The following is a 21,762-nucleotide window of genomic DNA, read 5'->3' as shown; positions in this document are numbered from 1 at the left end:
AAGTGAGAGATGGTTGTATAATAGATGAAGGCATTGGGTCTGTGCGAGATATTCAGACTGATGCCTCTGTTGAAGAATCTAGGAAATGGGCTGAAGGTATGGGGAAATTGGATGACGAAGGGTGTTGGGTGGACACATCTGACGGGAAATGGTTGCTTCCTGATTCTTATGTATTAGCAATGGTCACAATGGCACACGGTCCAACACATGTGTGTGCCCAGCAAATTGCGAAGATATTACAGCAGGTTTGGGTGAATGACAAAATTTTGGAAACTGCAAAAAGATACGTTGAAAACTGTATGATTTGCCTGCAACACAATGTGGGTAAAGGGACAGTGACTCCAAGGGGAAGTTTCGGGCCCCCCTCTGTCCCCTTTGAAACCATTCACCTTGATTTCATTGAAATGGAACGTTGTAATAACTTGAAATATGTTCTTGTTATCATTTGTGCTTTTAGCAAATGGGTCGAGGCTTTCCCTGTCAAAGATGCTACCGCCATGACTACCGCAAAGATTTTGGTGAAAGAATATTTTCCTCGATTTGGGCTCCCAAGGATAATCTGGTCGGATAATGGCCCACATTTCATCGCAGCTGTAATATTGCAAATATGTGTTGCCTTAGGGATTGAGAAACGTTTTCATTCAGCTAGGCACCCTCAAAGTGCGGGGTTGGTAGAAAGACACAACGGTATTTTGAAAAACAAACTTGCAAAAACATGTGCCGACACTAAATTAAAATGGCCAGACGCTTTACCCATTGTATTGTTAGCTATGCGCACCACACCCCAGACTAGAACTGGGCTTTCTCCATTCGAGGTAGTAATGGGAAGGCCTGCTAATATTTGGGGTCTCCCTAAACCTAAAGCCCTGAGGGATGTGGAGAATGTATTGCTCGTAGACTATTGTAATCAATTGACTAAAAACCTGTATTTCATTTACCACCAGGTGAATGCCGCCTTACCTGTACGGTTTACGGGCCCAGGACACGATATATTGCCCGGCAGCTGGATCCTGGTAAAGGCCTACGAAAGGTCTTCCTGTCTCGCGCCTCGCTGGCGGGGACCCTACCAGGTTTTATTGGTCACCAGGACGGCAGTGCGGGTGGCAGGAAAGAAGAACTGGGTACATGCAACGCATGTGAAGAAGATCCCTCACCCGACGCCACACGTTACAGAAGAAACAGAACCCCTTGCTGATGGTACGATCTCTGATCTCGGAGTAGCAGGCAGCGCTGTGAGTGCGTCGGAGAAGTTCTCTGAGCCCGAGGAGCTCGGGGAGCCGTCCATCTCGTCTCCACACTCTCTTGATCGATCACTTCTGGAAACTCTTGTTTCAAGTTCTGCGACTTCCGTCGCCACCGACGTGACGCTCCCCTCAGGGAGCGACGATACTTTGCTTTTGGATTCAGCAAACTTGGGTACCATCAGGTACAACCTTCGACCACGCGCCGCACGAGTATAGTACATCTGAAAGGAAGAAGGAGTGATCGAAATACTATTGTCTTTCCTTTTTTTGGAACAAAGGAAAACGAGGGTTCTGTTGGCTAGGGTTGGGAAGGACTAAGAAGTCGCGCGGCCGAAGTGCCGCCAGCAACGAACATTGGGGCCGACGATCGGGATAACCATGATGCCTGCCGCCTTCACCGCTGCTCCTCGTATCGAACTATTAGATAAGGGGGTGACCGAATCGAACAATGGACAATGTGCCTGGGCCCTGAAAACGTACTGTTGTGTTCTTGTTTTGATTATTGTTAGTTTTGCAACTGCTGCCGTGGGACTTTGGTACTTTGAAGAAATTTATCCTTTGAAGCCTCTGTTACCGACCAAAATTGTACCAACTGTTTTGACTCCCTCTGTACACCTTCACACTCTGTCCCCTAGGGACTCTCGGCATAGACAGAAATATCATAATAACACTTTGATGATAGTAATGAATGCTACGCATGCTATTCTTAATAGGAGTAATTGTTGGATTTGCACTCACTTACCACAACATGGGAACAAGGGACTGGGATGGTATATACATCCCCTACCTCTAACGACTTCCTGCTATGCCTCTCTTAGAGCACTCTTCTTTGGCCGGTGGAATGCTCGCTTTTCGCAAATAGGAGTAGACCTAATATCGCTTCTATTAGGCCGTCTGATAAACTTTCTTTTCCTTTTCAAGATCTAGTTTCTTTTAAGATGGCTCCGATAGGCAATAAGGATGCCATGCCTCCTTCTTATTCTGTAAATCACAGTCCTGATTCTGTCCCTTTCTGTGTACAAAGAAATGGCACAAGGCCAATGGGAGATTTCGAGCCTTGTGTAAATATTGTAAATTTGACTGGGGAAAATAGGCCTTTGTATGTAGGGGGACCCGTTTATTTTGTTTGTGGTAGTTTAGCTTTTCCCTGGTTGCCCAAGGATTGGCAGGGGACTTGTTATTTAGGGATATTGTTACCAGGTGTGTTTATAGCCAGTACCTTAGAGGTATCTAAGGCTCGCCCGCGACGGGATAATGATGGAGATACCCCTGGACAAGTATTCGGGGATATAGCCAAATCAGTAGTCCCCTTTTGGGGACAAATAGTAAATTCAGAAAACATTAGGGGATTAGCGAGGGTATTGGAGAAAACGATCAACCGGACCACGGACATACTTTACAATATGACCTTAGAGCAAAAGGCGATAAGATTGGTAGCACTTCAAAATCGAATGGCATTAGATGTCATTTTAGCTGAACGAGGTGGAGTATGTAAATTAGTGGGGTCCGCTTGCTGTGTTTTCGTACCAGATTCTTCATCAACAATATTTAAAGCAATTCAGAATTTACACACTCTTAGTTCTGAAGTCCATATCCCTGTAGGAGACTGGAGCCTTAGTACTTGGTTTTGGGATTCTCTACGATCTTGGGGGTGGAAGGTGCTTTCTGTTATTTTAGGTATTTTAGGGACTCTGTTATTTCTTTGCTGCTGTTTTCAATGCCTCCCGAGTATATGCGGAATGATAGGGGGATGTTGTGCCCAAGTTATGAGCGCAATAGGGTGTAGAATATATACCCCGAAGACAGCATCTAAAGAATTCATGTTGCAAGAAGTTCTTATGAACAACTTTATGGCCATTGACATTTCAGACAATGATGCGGAACCTATGAATGATAATGCTTTCAAGTATTTTCAAGAGTATTAGGAAATAATGTTTTAGCACTTGGCATAGGCCAAAAGGAGGGTCTGTGGAAATCGATATAATATTGTGACCCCAATCGCATCGTTTAAATGTATGTTGGCCTACGCCAAGCTGTCTAAAGAATATTATGTACTTAGGTTCCGCGGCAAGGTCTTGACCTTAATGAATCGTGAAAGCTGCCATCTTGGATTTAGCCGCCATTTTAGGTACTCTTGCCGTGTGAAAGTCACCTCGAATCACAAAATGGAGGCCGAATGACATTTCGAGTAAGACTTCGGCTATGGTGACCTCCGCACACGTGAATGAATAATATGTCCGCAGGCTACCTGTTAGGGTCATGAACTAAGACCCTGTCCTCTGTTTAACCTAGGTGTAAATATGTAACTGTATCAGCGGAACCGATCTAATATATTGAAATTGCATGTTCGACCTGGCTACGAACCCTAGCCGTTGTTCCAAGAATGGTTAACTTGCAAGAGGGCTGGCCATTGCAGCACAAAATGTATAAAAGCCCGAGCATCCCGATGATCGGTCTCTCCCACTTTCAGTGCGAACCTAACATTGAAGGTTCGCGTGTTAGTCAGAGGGCCGAATAGCTATTCGCATGTCAATTGACTTTGGTAACTTTGTAACTTTGAAATAAAGCGCTTTGTATGTCCTTTGTAACCTGTGTTAGTGTGTTTCCTTTTGGGCTTCCCGGCCTCATATCAATTTCTCTGTTTCCACAAATCCAGTGTCCTTCCTACGCCGCCCAAACCCATTTTCGCTAGAACCGCAAGAAAACCAAGGGCAAAGGTGGCAAGAATGGATGGACGAGTTTGAGGAATTCATGAGGGCAGTAGGAAACCAAGACGCCCCGAACAAACTAGACATGTTCACAAACTTAGTTGGGAAAGACATAAAAAGTGTCATCAAGACCATCCCTGCAGCAGAAAGGAATACATACCAAAGACTCATTGAAGCCATCAACGGTCGATTGATAATAGTCCCGAACAGAGACTACGAGCGCTACATCTTTAATCAGTGCACCCAGCTTCCCCAAGAAACAATCAGCCAATTCATATTGCGCCTGCAAAGGAAAATAGCGTACTGTGATTTCGCCAACTTCAACGACGACGAGGCCATCCGTCTGAGAGTGATAGAGGGGTGCCTGTCATCGATATTCCGCAAACATCTTCTGAAAAAAACACTCCCTCTGAAAGAAATAGCTGAACTCGCCAGAGTATATGAAAGAGTGGATGCTCAGGCTGCACACATGGAGAACCCGAGAAAGATAGACTCCGTCGCAGCCGTCACCACCAACCATACGGGCCGCCAACACAACAACACATACAGACAAGACCAATGAAACAACGCAAGACGCCCACCACCCGAAAGACAATGTTACCGGTGCGGGTTTGAATTCCCCCACAGAGGCCAGTGCCCCGCAATTGGCCAAATGTGCATGAGGTGCGGACAAGAGAACCACTTTCAGAGCATGTGCCGGGAGAAGACGCCCCCGCTATCAGCGTGTAGACCACACAACCAGCAACCGACCACAAGGAAGTTCGAGCCGCGGCCCGAGCCACTGAGACCTCTTAACCCAAGACCATACTTGGAACGAGAATACGCCAAGCCCGCTGGCAACCCCAGAACACCAAACAATCCCGGATTCATCAGAGCGGTCGAAAACCTACAGGTGGACCAAACCGATGCACCGTACGCCAACCAAGAACAAATATATCACATGCAAACATACCCTGAAGAGGAACCCCAAAGGGAAGATAACACCAGAGACCCATACGAAAACCCACCAGTCGAAGAACACCCAACAGAATACCTACCCTATGCTGAATACGACCGATACAGCAGGGAATATGTCCGACTTATCTCAGAGGCCTCCGACGACAGCACGGCACCCAGAGTGACGGTACACCTGGGAGGAATAGACACACCATTCCTAGTGGACACGGGCGCAACCGTAAATGTCATGAGTCACCTGGCATACGAGCATCTAGCAAACAAGTTTCCCCTACAACCATCTTACGCCCACATATTCCAATGGGGCGCAACACAGCCACTGACCTCAAAAGGACAATTCACATGTGATCTCATACACAGGGGCAAGAGAGCACCGACCGGGATACATGTCATTCACAGCCCGGCAATCGGCAGATGCCTGCTGAGCCACAAGACTGCCACAGCCCTATGCCTCATCGACATCCACTACGACGCATCGGAGGTGATCCAAGGTGTACCGCGCAACTCCTACTTCATACAGGCCATCCACCAAAGCGCCCCAAACATAGAAAACCTGAAATCGGCCTACCCGGCCCTATTTGAAGGTGTGGGCAAACTGAAGGACAACGTCATCAAGCTACACATCGATCCGAAGATACAGCCAGTACCACAGCACCCCAGGAGAGTAGGATTCCACCTACAGGCGAAAGTATCTCATGAGTTGCAGACGCTACTGGACAATGACATCATAGAAAGGGCAACAGGACCCACGCCGTGGGTCTCCCCACTTGTAGTTGTCCCCAAAGCAGATGGACATCTCCGCCTCTGTGTGGACATGAGGATCCCCAATACCGCCATCCAACGGGAAAGGCACCCCGGCCCGAACATAGAGGACATGCTGATCAGGCTCAACCAAGCCACGAAATTCTCAAAATTGGATCTCAACCAGGGGTACCACCAGCTAGTGATTGACCCCGCATCAAGGCCCATCACAACATTTACCACCCACGAGGGCCTGTTACGTTACAAACGACTCAACTTTGGAATTTCGTCCGCTGCCGAGATATTTCAAGAAACGATCCACAGACTGATTTGCTCCGTCCCTAACGCATTCAATTACAGTGATGACATCCTCATCTTTGGTGTCACACAGGATCAGCATGACACAGCCCTACACCAAGTGTGCCGCATTCTACAGGACGCCGGACTGACACTTAACAGCCAGAAATACGAAATCAACACACGCACCCTATGCTTCTTCGGCCACATTTTCTCGGACCAAGGAATCAAGGCAGACCCAGACAAGATCCATGCCATTACCAACTTTCCCAGCCCACAGGACGCCTCCGAGCTCCGCTCATTCCTGGGCATGGCGGGATACTGCGCCCGCTACCTCCCACGATACGCATCACTGACATGCCCACTGCAGCAGTTACTAAAAAAAGACCAACCCTTCCAGTGGACGGACCAATGCCAACAGGCCTTCGCCACAATAAAACAAGAGCTAGCTGCCAATCGCCAACTGGCATACTTCAACCCGAGATGGCTAACAGAAATCATTGCGGATGCCAGCCCAGTGGGGCTTGGTGCAATCCTAGCTCAAAAAGATCCACAAGTGAACCCCAAAACCCATATCGTGGCATACGCCAGCCGCACACTCAACTCCACTGAACAAGCATACTCACAAGCAGAGCGGGAGAGCCTAGCGGCAGTATGGGCGTGCGAAAAATTTCATCATTTTGTCATCGGACAAACGTTCACCCTCGTCACGGACCACCAAGCCTTGCTGGCCCTATTTGGCAACCCGAGAATTAAGATGCCTCCACGCAAAGCACCAGACACCGCAATGCAAGGAGAAGCCGATGGATACATCGCATACCTATCACACAATGCCCTTCCCCCGGCCATCACTGCCGAACTATTTGCGGTAAAGAGCAGAGCTGACCCCACCATCAAGGCAGCCGTCCATCTCACCAACACCAACAAGTGGCGACAGGCGGCCAACCAACACTTCGAGTCAGGAGAGGGGGGGGAAGTAGACAGAAGAGACTTGGCCAGAATGGAAAAAATACACAACGAACTGGCCACAACAAGCCAAGGCACACTGCTCAGAGGGAACCGCCTGGTAGCACCCAAAAGTCTTAGAAAACCACTAGTCATGATCGCTCACGAAGGCCATCGAGGTGCGGCGAACACAAAAAAGATACTGAGAAACCAGGTGTGGTTCCCCCACATGGACACCATTGTGGATGACATACTAAGACACTGCAACCCTTGCCAAGTAAATGCGGCCGGCTCACCACCCTGCCCCCTGCGCATAGTTCCGCTCCCTGATGGACCTTGACAGTGAGTAGCACTTGACTTCTACGGCCCACTCGAAGAGGGAGGTCACCTGCTGGTGGCCATAGATGAGTACTCCCGATTCCCACTGGTAAAACACATACAATCCACGGCCTTCCACCACGTGTTAGGCCCAATAGACGAAGTATTTAGCGAATGGGGCATCCCCAACATAGTGAAAACGGACAATGGATCCTCGTTCCAAGGACAAGAGTTTAGGAAATTTGCGGCACACCTCGGATTCCACCACCAGAAGATCACACCACTATGGCCCCAGGCCAACAGGATGGTGGAGCGATTCATGGCGAACATTAAGCGCACACGCCAAAAAGCAGCAACAGACCAAGCCTCCATGCCACAAGCCATCTCACAAATGCTACGAAGCTACCGGCATACCCCCCACGAGGCAACTGGGTACACCCCAGCCGAACTTATGATCAAATACAAACCACGGTCCAGGCTTCCTCAACTCGAGGACTACACGCCGGAGGAGGACGACGAGATACGACAACGAGAAGCGGAGAAAAGACAAAAAGCTAAAGAATGGACTGACCGGAAGAGGAAGGCCAAGGAACCCCTGATCCCCGTAGGAGAAACAGTGCTGGTCAGGCAGGTCAGGCAGGCCCAACGCCGGAAAACGGACTCGAAGCATCGGCCCGAGCCCATGATAGTGACGGAAGTGAAAGGACCCATGATCACCGCCCTGGGAGACCAGGGTGAAATAACCCGAAACGCGTCATACTTCAGACAAATGTTCCAAGAAGATGGAAATGAAGACATGCCTCTTGAGGAAGAAGACCCTATGGACCCAGAGACCCCTCCCGATCCGCCCGATTCTGGTGGTACCCATTAACCCTTCCACCCCACAAGAACACATTGAAAAGTACGGATCCTTGCACTACCCATGCGACAGCCACCATCTCGCGAGCGTGCACTCACTGAAATGCATGGGCCGAGGCATCCACCGCCCTAAGTGACATCCTTAAAAAAAGGATGGTCTCCAGCAGTGGTCCTCGTGGCGCTCGCTTGCACCCTTCTCACCTAGGAAAGGAGAGGCACTGAATCTAGAGCCGGGGTCGGCAACCTCCAGCTCTTCAGAAGGCGGTGATAAGAGGGGGTGCGGGCCTGCGGCCCGAGGTGAGCACCGCGATAAGGTGTGCAGGCGAGCAATGGCAGAAGCATGGATAAACAGGGGCTGGCTGGCCTGAGGTGAGCCGCGGGGAGTCAGGGTGAGGTGGCCTTGCAAGGCCCCAAACTTAAATGTCTTCTCTCCCCGCCACACCCTCCATCCCCCACATCACATGCTGCCAGCACTCTCCTTTCTGGGTCCTTCCATGCACAACAAAAGACAGAAAACAAACACTGGCAAAGCCTGGGGTTTTGGGGTTTGTGTAGGCACTTACCTGCCTGGCACTGCCATGATGGCAATGGTGTCCGCTCATTTGGTCGGAAAAAAAAGATCGAATGACCATTTGGTCGAAACCAAATGGTCGAAAAAAAAAATGGTCGAATTTTTTATTTATTTATTTATATATATTTTTTTGTTTTGTTTGGTTAAAAAAAAAATGTAAAAAAAAATAAAAAAAAAATTCGACCATTTGGATTTCGACCATTTGGTGTCGACCAAATGGTCATTCGACCATTTGGTTGTCGACCAAATGACTGGTAGCCGATGGCAATATCTGGCCTGGAAAAGGCTGCTGGTCTATCGTGTAAGAATCTGGAGCTGGGAACCTGTTCCGAATAAACAGATTACTAATACATATACATATGAGCTCCCAAAGGGGATGAAAAATAGATGTAGCAGCGGCGTTCTGGAGGAGTTGAAGTCGGTTCATCAAATAGCGTGGTTGACCAAGGTGGAGCGAGTTGCAGTAATCAACCTTTGGGGTGTGGTTTCTCTAGGACAGACTCACCAGGAACTGTGGTCCAACGTGGAGGCATCCAGGTCTTCCAACTGGATGGAGCTAGCGGCGGCCTTCAGGGCTCTGAGGGCCTTTGCCCAGGTGTTGAAAGTGGAGACAGTTTTCATGCGCTCAGACAACACTACCACAGTGGCATGTTTCAACCGTCAGCGGCACTCCCTCTCCCAGGTCCTTGGGGTCTCTGGCTCTCCATCTGTGTGCCTGAGTGGAGTCTCACCTTCTATCCTTGTCGACTTGTCATGTCAGGGGTCAGGACAATGTGGTGGTCGACCACCTCAGCAGGGTGTTCCCTTTGGTGGATTGGGTGCTGCAGGATTTCGCCTTTCGGCGGGTGTACCGGGTGCTGGGGACTCCGGTTCTGGATCTGTTTTCCTCTCCCCAGTTTGCCAAGGTCCCCTGGTTCTTCGCCCTGCGGGTGTTGGTTTCCCCTCCCCTGGACCTGGCAATTTCCCCCTTGCTTTCTTTCTTGGAGGGTCTGTACCTGGTGCTCTGCCCGACGGGGGTGGTGGGGCCAAGGGGCTGGTCTGGGGGGCTTGGAAACTGAAAGTGCTCACCTAGTTTCTGTGGGTCTCTCTGCGGAGTTGGTGTCCTTTTTTCAGCAGGAACGGTGGCCTTCCACCTTGAAGACCTATGAGCATCACTAGGGGCACTTTATGTCCTGATGTCTGGGTCAGGGCTGTTTCTCTACCTTGGGTTCTGGGGCTCCCGCCCTGCAGTTTCTGCAGGCTGGCTTCAACATGGGTCTCTCTGTCCCCACCCTGCATACTCAGTGGGCTGCCATCTGCTCTTTTGGGGGGTCCTGATGTGGGTGGTCACTCTTTGGTGGGGAGGCTTCTCAAGATTTTCACTTTGGCTAGGCCTGTCTCTGCTTCTGGGTTGCCTCCATGGGATCTCCCCTTGGTTCGGCGGGCTCTGCAGTCCTCTCCTTTTGAGCCATTGGAGGAGGAGAGTCTTAAGATTCTGACCATTAAGAGTGGCTTCCTGGTGGCTTTCAACTCAGTGTGGATATTGGATGAGGTTGGCACCCTCTCCTGCGAGTCACCCTATCTGGTGGTCTCCCCTGATGCCTTGTTCCTTAAGTGTCACCCCACCTTCCTTCCTAAGGTGGTTTAAAAATTTCACATCTCGCAGGAGATTGTCCTTCCTTCCTTTTTCCCTCTCCCTCCTCCCCAGAGGAGGTCCGCTGGTCTACTCTGGATGTCAGACGGGCTGTTCTGGTTTATTTGGAACACAGTAGGGTCCTTCGTTCCTCCTCCAGCCTGTTTGTTACGTTTGGTGCCGCTGCCCCTTTAAAGAGGCGTCTGTTCCCACGATCAGTCGCTGTCTGCGGGATGCCATTTCCTTGCCTTATTCTTCTGTGGGTTCTCCCCTGCTGTCTGGGGTCCAGGGTAGGTCAATTGGGTGATGGCTTCCTCTTGGGCTGAGGCACGTGGGGTTCATATTCAGGACATTTGTCGCACCGCCACCTGGTCTGACCAGGACACGTTTGTTCGGCACTACCACTTGAACCTCCACCGTAGGGAAGCTGGGGCTTTCGGGGCTGGGGTCTTGAGTGTGGCACTTCTGTGACTTGCTTTTGTTGGTACTGTCTTGGACTGTGTTGCTTAATAAATTGGTGTTGGTTGAGTTGCATATCTCAGTTGGTCTGTGGTGTTTGTGATCTCGGCCCATTCTCTCTGGAGTTGGCATGCCTCAGGTTTGACTACGGGGATGAGGAAGAGTGGACGTGGAGGTAATGCTTGGATTACTTACTAGTAATCTTCATGACTCCTAGTCCTACTCTTCCTCATCCCAGTACGAGTTTCTCATTTAAGCAATAACGCTCTGAACTATTGTAACATAGGCTCCCAGGGGCAGAGTGCTAATAAACAGAGCAGAAAGGCAGAAAGCTTTGTTAGCTAGTCTTGTTTACTCTGCTTTCCTGCTCTAATTCATCCAGGTAACTGACATTCAGTTATTCAACATAATTGCGTATTCACCACCATCGAGTTCCTATTGGCGCAGCATAATCATGTTTTTACCATACAACTGACATGGACATAAATCCTTCTTTTGTGTCATAAAAATATAAAAATATCACATTTTGTAATTATGTCAACTATTATTAAAAGATCCTAAATGTTTCTGCTAAGTCTTTTAATTTGCACCTAATTGGCCAAATGAAGTGCTGCTAGGCATGCCCCAAACTATCAAATTATAAAAGGCGCTATGCTGATGTTTTATGTACTATAAACTAGCTAAAGAATTGTTGTGCACCTTTATTACCTCCCTGAGGTATCAGGTAATATTATCCCCATCAATAATATCGCCATACATAATTTTGGGGGTAAATGGGAGCAGGGGTTGTGGGGGTGTCCCCCGCTCCCTTAAAAATAAAATGGAGTCTGAGGGGGTGTCGCCCACAGGTTCAATGGCTTATAATTGACGTAAAAATATGGCGCCTTTCTTGTATAGTGGTATTTTTGCGGGATATTAACACATGGAACCCTCTCTGACTGGAAACTATATTGAGAAAACATGTATTCCTCTTTGTTACTGTTGAATACAATTGTTTCTTTCAATTTAAAATGAAGGCATATGCTGATCAGATTGGAAGTAATTTCATAAAACTTGGCTCCAGCACAATCACCGTTACTAGAGTTTAGATACTGTAAAGGTAATAGGATGTATCCATTGAACATTTGAAAGTGTAGAGTCCTGCACCTATCAGTATGTATTCTTTAGATGTTCTGTTAAAATGGAAGATGCTTAAATGTGTGGTGTTTTGTTTCCTTGCAGAGAGTGGTTGCACTGAATGAAATGTGTAAAACCCCACTAGATGGAGAAAAGTATCCAGCACACGCAGAGTGTTGTGCAAAACCTGACCCGGACAGAAATATTTGTTTTCTATCCCATAAAATCATCGATGGCCTTCTACCATTCAAGAAACTGGAGCCAGAACACGTCTGTACAAGTTATAAGGAAGACCGATTCACGTTCATGGGAAAGTAAGAATATATTTGTTTCTCTTTTTGATTTCTAAATTTATAGCAAGACAATGAAATTAATACCCAAGACATTACTTTCAGAATGCATCAGATTCCTTGTTTTTCCTCCAAATTCCTCTGTGTGGGCGAGTCGTGTGCATCAAATGGTTACAACACTATATGTGAATGTTTGGGAATAGACAAGCCCGCATTGCAGAATAATGACTGCTGCCCCAAAGACATGTATTTTCATCCTGGTGGAAAAGGAAGGTAGAGAGGGGCCACACAAATGAATTCCTGGGAGTTGAGTGGTGTACATGATGGCCAATCTAAACAACAGTTGCAGGGAGCCTATTTGGGATTTGTGCTCTATAGATTTTCCACTTGATGGTGAGCTCAGGAGAGGTTCAGAAAAGAGTGCCACCACTTAAGGGTAGTGCGGGAGGTGATTGAAGGAGTAGCGTGTTAAGGTGGGCTGGGGGAGGCTGAGGAAAGATGGTGAAATTCGATCCCAGGGGCCTGGAGAGCAAACTCCGGGGAGGGCAGTGAGAGGGTCCTGCCTTGCTTACCTTCAGTGGGAGAGTTTTTAGCGACAGACCATGCAGGATGGAGATCCACTCAATACTCCTATTATCAGTCTGGTTTCAGGGCATCAGGAGGCACATAAACTGCTCTCCTGGACACCCGTCATTACTGGCTGTCTTACCTGGGCTCAAAAACTCCCTCTGTTCTGATCCTCCTCGATCGTTCTTCTGCCTTTGACACAGTCAACCACTGCATCATTTTTAAACCGTCTCCATGATACCCTAAGCATCACTGACCGGGCACTGGCGTGGCTGACCTCCTTCCTTTCAAACAGACCTTCCCAAGTGCAAATGGGCCTTTTTCTCTCCTCCACCTCACCCTCTACCTGTGGCGTCCCTCAGGGCTCTATTCTATCCTCATGACTTTTCAACATCTACCTGGCCCCTTTGGCCCACCTGATCTCCACCATCTCTCCTCATTTTCAGTGTTATGCAGACAAAACACAGCCTCCTTCAAGCTGCCATCCTCTACCTCCTCCTCTATCATACCTGACTTTCTACCTGCTATTCAGATATGGTGCTCTGTCAGTGATGTTTGCCTTAATGCCAGTAAGATGGAGATCCTTCTCATTGGGACGCCTGCTCCATCTTTCCCCCCACTCTCTCGCCAGCCTCCTTGGATCCCTTCCCCTCACCCCTCTGGGAGGCAAAAAACCTTGGGATCGTCTGACTCCTATCTCTCTCTTCATTCCCACATATTACAGACCTTTCCAAGAAGTCCAACTTTCAGCATCACCTCCTCACAGGCATTCTATTTTTCCTCACCTTCCCCCAGAAGTTCAACTTCTCCAGAGCTCTGGTTCTCTCTGGGCTGGACTACTGCAAAACCCTCTTACTCAATCTACATCTTTCCTCCCTTCGTCCCCTTCAACTAATCCAGAATAGACTGCAAGACTTATCCATGGCCTCAAGCCCAGGGACCGCTTCTATGCAGCCCTAAAATCACTCCACTGGCTCCCGGTGACCACAAGGATCAACTTCAAGACCCTCTGCATCATCCACAAGGCTGTCTGGTGCCTGGGACCTCTCTACATCCAGCATTCCCTCCCTAAATCCCTCCCTGCCAGAGTCCTTGGGTCCCCTGGCTTCAACTCTCTGCAGGTCAAACGTTTCTCTGAGGAGAGAGTGGGAGGGGATTCCTTTCCTCAGCAGGTTCTTCCTTCTGGAACGGCCTCCCTGCTCTCTCAGACTTTAGCCGGATCTTCTTAAGTTCTGGAAACTTCTCAAGACTTTCCTTTTCTCCTCTTCCTTCCCTCTCCCCCTTAGGTGCTAATACTTCCCTCTGCTACTGTGACTGGGGCCTGGTCCCTTCAGATTCACACAGGGACCAGATCACCACCCTAAAAGTCCCCCAGCATCCCTTGGCAGAACTTGCCTTCGGGCCCCCTTCCCTAGACTAGTCCTAAGCCTGGTCCACCCTGTCCACTGCACTCATCCTCCCTTCCCCCTCCCTCTTCCCTGGCACTTGCCATCCTGGCCCCCCCAGCACTTGCCCAACCCACTCCTGCACTTCTCCCTCAACACCCCCTGCACTTACCACCTTGTCTTGCAGGGTAGGATTGTCACAAGGCCAATATAACCGTAACCGTTTTTTGTTGTTCTACTTTCCCCCTGGAAACACTTGTGTATAGGCGCCATCCAAATGTCCAATAAATAAATAAAATCACTGCAAATGGGCCTGGGCTTGATCTGAGGTTACAGTGGATCTAGAGCCACCATTAGCTTAACGCCTGGGAGTAGATTAGGACCCACAGTGAACACACCACAAACCTTGTGCATTGGCTCACACAGTACTGGCGACTGGTGAGAAAAATATGAAGTGCAGCATGGGGGTAACACTATAGTACATAAGAGACTATTCGGAGAAGGGGGATGTTTCAATCCTTGCCCCTTATCGACCAGAAACAATGTGGATGGTGGTGGACAACCTCTCCTGGAGGCTGACATGGGGAGGGGCTTCTGCGAGGCACTGGCAGCCATTACTATGCTGCAACATACTATGGAGAATGTAGAGGAGTCGGTTTCTTCCATCGAGGCCCAAATGGAAATTATGGAAGGTTCAACGAGGTGTGGAACTGGGTGTACATGAAAGTCCCAGATGAAGACACTGCAGCAAAGAGTGACCTTAGTTATTTGCAGTCATGCAACACAATTTAAAGGGCAAAATCAGTGATTCGTTGGTGGCCATCACTAGAAAATTAGGGATGAGGAAAATCTTAGAAGGGCAGCTAGTGTGCGGGTGCTGGGTCTTCTGTCATCAGTGATATCAGATTGCATGTGTTTGGCAGTGCAATCGATTTTTACTCATTACTGGGGATGCAAGTCTTAGGTAGGCCTTTCTACACAGAGGTCCTTTTGCCTTCCCTCAAGATACACTGAATCCTTTTGGGGAATCAATGGTGATACAGTGAGGTTAGTCTTCACAGATTCTGGCATTAGGGAAGAATTCTTAGGCAAAGCAGCCAAACATAAGACCCTGGAGTTAGACAGGCAAAGGTTTCTCGTATTTCTGGACTTGTCCATGAATAAAGGACAGAAACTGCTGCAGCTGAAAAAAGTAACTAACTGATCTTCAGGTGGCTTTGGGATCCAACTGAGCTGGCTGGGGACTTTACCAGCATGCAGTTTCTTGTTGGCGAACCACCCACTGAAGGGATTTTTGTACAAAGGATTTGACTGGAACGGGGCGGAAGGGGGTTGGAGGGAGACTAGGCCCGACTCTGCATTGCTTGTGGTTTTGTCCCTGTTACCATTTTCGCAATGATGGTAGTGGAGGGTGTAAAAAAGAAAACAAATGAACCCCTCTTCACCCAGCCATGGGGCAACAAGAAAGGCCAAAAGGCCTGTTTTCTGCTCTGCAGTGTCATTTAGGCCTGGGTGTGGAAAGGCGGGAAAGGCTGCACTTGGATGGTGCACACCACCAAGAATGTGCAGTCTGCTCTGCCCAGAAGGCGGGTAATCTGCAACAGAAAACACCATCCTGCTCCACAAGGCAATGTAATGTACGATTGGCAGTGCAGACAGCCAAATGGAAACAGTGGTGTGCATGTCTGGAGAGCCAATAGAACATTGGTCATGTCAAGAATGCCAGGGGACAGTGTACAAGACAGGGAAAAGCTGATCTGGTGCAGCCAAAGGTGAACTAACCTGGGAGTGAGCACTGAAAGGACCCAAGCCGAAATACCCCTGAAAGAATACAAAAACAATGAAAGACTTTGACAAGACTACCTCATAGCCTACACCAGATCTGGTGGAACTGTCAAGAACATCAATGACACTAAGGAAAACTTGCCCAGCGGTCCCAAGACAGCTAACACTGATCCAGAGACCCCCTTTGGTATATGGCTCTAGTAGCTGGCCTAAAGGTTAAACCTGGGTGGAGGATACAACCATAAAGGAGGAATACCCTGAAATATTGCACTTTTTGAGGGGGTTATAATGAAGATGGACTGAACATCTACCCAAGGGCGATGGGGAACAAAACAATGGCAATCCGACAGCCATCTTCATTTTCTCTACAGCAATTAGCCCTCAGGTGCAGAGAGCTATAAAAGGAACTGAAAGCGACTTTGTTTTGTGGACCCTTCCCCTAGGAGTATTTGTTGAACTTTACCCTAGGCCACACTACTGTTTTCTCCCCTCACTGCGTTTGCTAAGAAGCCTCGTGCTTTGGTTTTCATATTTTCTTCTACCTTGGTCTGCCGAGCACAATAAAACCTGTCCCGTCCCTCAACACATTCTGGCCATTTTCCCTTTGCTTGAAAAGGATCTAATTGTTTATCAGTAATCTTCATTACTTCTGGTCCTGCTCTTCCTCCTCATGGCAGTGACTTATTTGGCATCATCCGCACCCTGACAGGAACCCCTTTTCTATTTATTTTTGTTATTGCACCTCCTTCTGCCTGGGAGCATACTACTGCCTTTCCTATGGCATGCAATAATTCCTTTATTCTATCAACCAAGAAGAAGAGTCCCATTATATCCTATCTGGGAATGGAGAGGCTGCTCGTAAGTGCTGCTACAAGATAGACAAGGACTAGGAGTAATGATCAGATAATTACTGCCAAAATCTGTCATCTCAGCACTTACTTATGATGCATACCAAAGGCCCAGTGGAATGGGTTGAGAAATCAGACTTAGACGAGAAAATATGTTGTGAGCACACCACTCATCCATTTATTTAGGCATAGCCAGAGACCACCTTCCACTTCACCCCTTTACGCATCACTTCTGTGCCAAAAGAACCTGCTCTTTCTGAATGCAGATTTAGGTGATAATGTCAGGACAATGTGTTGAGGTCTGCCCAGGTAGCTGCCCTACAAATATCCTGAATGGGCACCCCTTCTGCCTCTGCCCATGAAGCCAGCATTCACCTTATGGATCTTCCCTGGATTATGTCTGGCAGTTGGACCCCAGAAGTCTCATATTCGAGTTTAATTGTATCCTGTATCCAACTATTTAGTTTAGGAACCGTAGCCTTCCTGCCTGGCTTAGCTTCCAAATATCAGAAAAGCTACCTGGCTCCTGAATAGATGTCTTGTCCACTTACATTAGTACTGTGCACCTCACTTCGAGGATATGCCATCATGACTCCTCTGGGGATGCTGTATTTTGGATGGACGAAAGTACCTCCTCCTGTGAGATGTGGAACTTTTATACCACTTTTGGCCTAAAGGAAGAGTCACATTTCAAATACAGGGCATCTGGCGGTTTGCACATCAGAGATCCAGTCTCTCCCAGCCTTCCAGCTGATGTGACAGCACCAAGAACACTTCCTTCAATGTCAAAACAAACTTTAAGTCAATTGTGTCTAGTGGCTCAAATGGAACCTCCTGGAATGCCTTCAATACCAATGGTTAAGTCCCACTGAGATAACCCTGAAACCTGTCCTTGCCTAGAATTCATGGGACCCTTCAATAGTTTATTGGCCAACTTCTAATTCTCAGACTCCACCTCCCATCATTCTGTGACAACAAGCAAAGCTGCAAAATGAGCTCTCTTGGTAGAAACCACCAATTCCATCTCAAAGCCATAATTGAAGAATTGCAAGATCGATGGATTTTGACATTGCAGAGCCAACCTCCTATCACACCATTCAGTGATTCAGTGATGTTTCTCCAATGTCCATCATACACCTTCAGGGTTGTGAGTATGCTCACACTCTATACGCTACATGCTAGTTGAGGGGTTAGACCATGCCTCAGCAACCTTTTTCTTTCAATCTCCAGGCCCCCCTCCAACATGGAATCTTAGCTACTACCTACGCTGGATTTGGGAGTAGAGGGCATGGGGAAATGGAAGCTGAAGTACTGGGGCTATTGCCATTTGCATCACCAGAGGAAAACAATACCTTCTCGGCCAAAAGGGAACAAGGAGAATCACATCCACCATTGAGACAGTGATTTTGACAACCAACCTTGGGATCAACAACAGTGGGGGAAATGTATACAACAGAGCCCCCTGCCATTCAATGCTCTAGGCATCTATCCCCCACTCCCTTGCATGGGAACCTGGATTAGAACTTCAGCACGTTTGCATTGGGCAAAGACTGAAGAAAGTCAAAAGCTGCTGTTCCAAATTAAAGGTATAGCGATTGGAATATTTCCAGACACACTTCCAATGTGGCTGACAGAAAAATTGTGTTCTCATCCGCCTTGATATGGAAAGCTCTCACTGAAAGCAGGTTTGCTTCTGTCCACTGCCCAAGGAAGTGTGCTAATCTATCTAGCGCATTGACCAGGTTTCCCCCCGCCTGTTGATATATGCCTTGGCAGAGGCGATTGTTGTCCTTATGGATCACTACTGCTCTCTCCCGGAGAACTGAAGCAAACACCTGCAGAAATCACATGCCAACTCTCTCCAATGCCAAGAGTGTACTGCCTTCTGTACTTCTCCTCTACCTTGATCTTCCACTGTATCTCCCCACCCTAGCTTGATGGCGTTGATACCTACTACGAGCAGCCAAGGCTGTGTTAGAGGAAATTCGTTTTTAGAAAAACCCACTTTTTAGCAAAATAATATCCAAACAGGCCGCATTTCCTGAACAGTGGCCTTTCGGGAAATAGTGCATGAGCCGGCAGACCCAGAGGCAGTGGTGGTATGACCAAGGGGAGGAGGGGGCCTGGTTGGGGTGTCACGGGATGCTAGGGGCATGGCCATGCAGGAGACCTGCGGTTGTGGGGTTATCCCTGTGAAGAGACAAGGGAGTTGAGTAGAGGGGGGAGCGAAGTACCAGAGGGGTTTGCAGGGGTGTCCCTCCCATAAAAGAAAGTTGTGGGCCAGAGCGGGCACACGAAAAGTGTTTACCCAGAGCGCCAAAGGCAGACTTAGAAAAACGGGTTTCAGCAGAAATAGCCCGCAGGGAAACATGGATCTGCATCATTAACTCAGAACTGGGATAACTTTCTCAAAGTCCTGTGACTACACTACCCAGCTGCTGTGTCGATGCGAGCTGATTGGTTGTCATATGCAACCTCGACCATGGCACAAAGAGCACACAAGATGCCATGTGGTCCTGGATCTGTAAAAAAATAACTCACTGTAGCCTGCGGCATACCCATCAATGTCCCCATCAAGCTCTGCAGTCTGGCTGCTCTCTATTCTGGCAATAGCACCATGTCCGTGGCTGTTCAGAACGGGACAACCAAGAACTTCAAATTCTGTGATGGCTTCAAGTGTGATTTCTTCTTGTTCAGGATGGATCCCCCCTCCTCCATTGTATTTCATGTGATTTTCACATGCTAAAACAGCTTGCTTTGTGTTGAATGCCTAAGGCTCCAATTTTCCAGCTATAGGAATGTGTGTAATCCCTTTGCATGCAGCAACATCTTCGTGATTACCCTTGGAGTCAGCTTGAGCCCAAATGACAACACCCAGAATTCAAAAAGTGTACTGGCCACTGCAAACATCAAGATTGTTTGATGACCCTTCCAAACTGGGGCATGATAATGGGTGTCCTATAAGTCTACGGATGCCAAAGCATCTTCCGCGTTTATCATCAGGATCACCTTCAGTAAGTTCCCCAGTTTGAACTTCTGATTGGACACTTACTGGTTTAGCCACTTCAAATCCAGAGCTAATCTTAACTTCCCTAATGGCTTTGGAGTGAGAAACACAGTGGATTGGATTCCCATTTGTTTAATCAGAACCATCCTGATCAACCTCTTCACAGGGAGCTCATGTATGGAGGGGGAATGAATGAAAAAACTATTATGTATCCCCACTTTTCTGCACACCCTATTTTACCATAGTGTCTGCTCATGCATCTGATGACAGGCCCTTCCTGCCTTTGGAAATTCTTGCACACAATGGCCTGAAATGAGGATAGTGTCCATGCTGGGCATGTTCCATGTCTTCCAGCAAGTCTTTTGCTTTCATTTGCCTCAGGCTCTGCTGTAAATCTTGGTGCTTTCTGTCTGTGACTTTGATTGTTGGTCCAGCTTTCTGTGCAATTTCCCCACATACTTATCCTCAAATTGTTTTGTAACAGTTTCTTCTAAGGCTTTTTACAAAGAACATCTTCCCTTCAAACAGGAATTTCAGAGCTGTGGACTAATGTTGAGAGTCTGTATGCCAGTCTCTTACATGAACCTGTACACAACCCCCAATGATTAACCTCATTAGCAATTGCTGCTGCTCTTAGCCCATTGTAAGCCAGATCAGATAGGAATTTGATCTGAACTCGTAAGTCATGCAGCACATGCATAGATTGCGCACTCCTCCAACGTCTTTGATAGGATCTCTTATTACACCTAATGTCGTATTTGCTATGCAGGAGGCACATGTGGTCAGCCTCAATTCCAAATTCCTTTAGGCTTGAAAATCGGTGACAAGGCAGGCGCTCTGTTGCCAGTCAAGTTTTCCTGCATTAGCTTCTCCTCCAAACGCACGTTTTCATGACTCCATCAATCTTCAGGGAGGCTGTGTTTCTTTGCTTTTTCAGGCGTGTCTTCATTTCCTTTTCAGGTGTGGCAAGTTAGTTGACTCTAAGGATTCTGGTACTTGTATTGTTCGTACTTAATTTTTCTTGCAGGTGGCTGGAAACAACTCCCTCCATAGCACAAATCTTCCCCTTGATGGTGGGAGGGTGAAAGCCATGGTTGTGGCTCTCTATTGTAAGGCATGATGGCCTTGCTGCTGCTGCCTTTTGAGCCCGGGACTCCTCTTTAGGCTTGAGTCTACATTTCTTTTCCACGCTGTCCGGTACGTCTTCTTCTGGGGCCATTGATAATGTTCGACCAGACTTGGTACAATAGTATGCATTTTAACTGATTAATCAAGACACTGCTCCCTCTTCAGTGGGTAAAACTTTGACATCAATTTTTGTATGTTGACCCTTCCCTTTCCCTGTCCTTCCACTCCCTCCCAACAACTTGTTTAAATTCCTGAAGAAGAGGGAGACTCACCTTCAGGGTATGCTTGAATTTCGGAAGCCTTCCCTACCTCTCCTATGCCGCCACCAACATTTGGCCCTGGAACCCCATTTATTTAGAGACTTTCAACAGCACGTTTGCCACTGCCTCTTTAAACAAATATTTCCCTTTATCGATCCTCCTTTCCTGGGTCTCTGTCCTCTGATGATGATGATGAAGTAGTATCTCCATTTCATCTCCTTTCTTCCTCTGTTAGGGCTTTTTTTTGTTTTTGTTTAAGATGTTTTTATTATTATAGGAAATAAGCATACATGGCAATTCATAATCATTCAGGATATGTGAAATATATGACAGCTGTATAAAAGAGGCATGACAGAGTAATTTACAAACGGAAATTGGCATATGTTGAAGCCAGGCATGTATAAATAACTGGCTCAAATTAGCTTGAACATTTTTTAAATATGAGGGATGGGTGACAATACGACAAACAAACAAATAACTGACCAGACAAAATGGGACATAACATCCACAGGGGGCGAGGAGGGAAGGGGATGAGGGGGTTCATGGTAATCATGGCAGAAGATGCTTATTTGACATTATCAGAATCAGTATTGGATAAGAAGTCAAGAAAGGGTTGCCATTTCAATTGATATTTACATAATAGATCACAAGAGGATGCAATGCAATTTT

The 21,762-nt window shown here is 47.7% G+C and overlaps 1 protein-coding gene across 1 annotated transcript in view; it reads left to right on the top strand.

The window, feature by feature from the left end:
* The window catches only part of LOC138515210 (serum albumin-like), a 946,494-nt gene that overhangs the window by 161,985 nt on the left and 762,747 nt on the right, over positions 1–21,762 (top strand). The window contains exon 3 of the mRNA XM_069630169.1: positions 11,929–12,137. Within this exon, the coding sequence (XP_069486270.1) occupies positions 11,929–12,137 (209 nt within the window). The remainder of the gene's footprint in view (positions 1–11,928; positions 12,138–21,762) is intronic.

Source organism: Ambystoma mexicanum, chromosome 6q, assembly GCF_040938575.1.
Source record: "Ambystoma mexicanum isolate Mex_15411 chromosome 6q, UKY_AmexF1_1, whole genome shotgun sequence".
Lineage (NCBI taxonomy): Eukaryota > Metazoa > Chordata > Amphibia > Caudata > Ambystomatidae > Ambystoma > Ambystoma mexicanum.
This window is presented reverse-complemented; position numbering and strand designations above follow the sequence as displayed.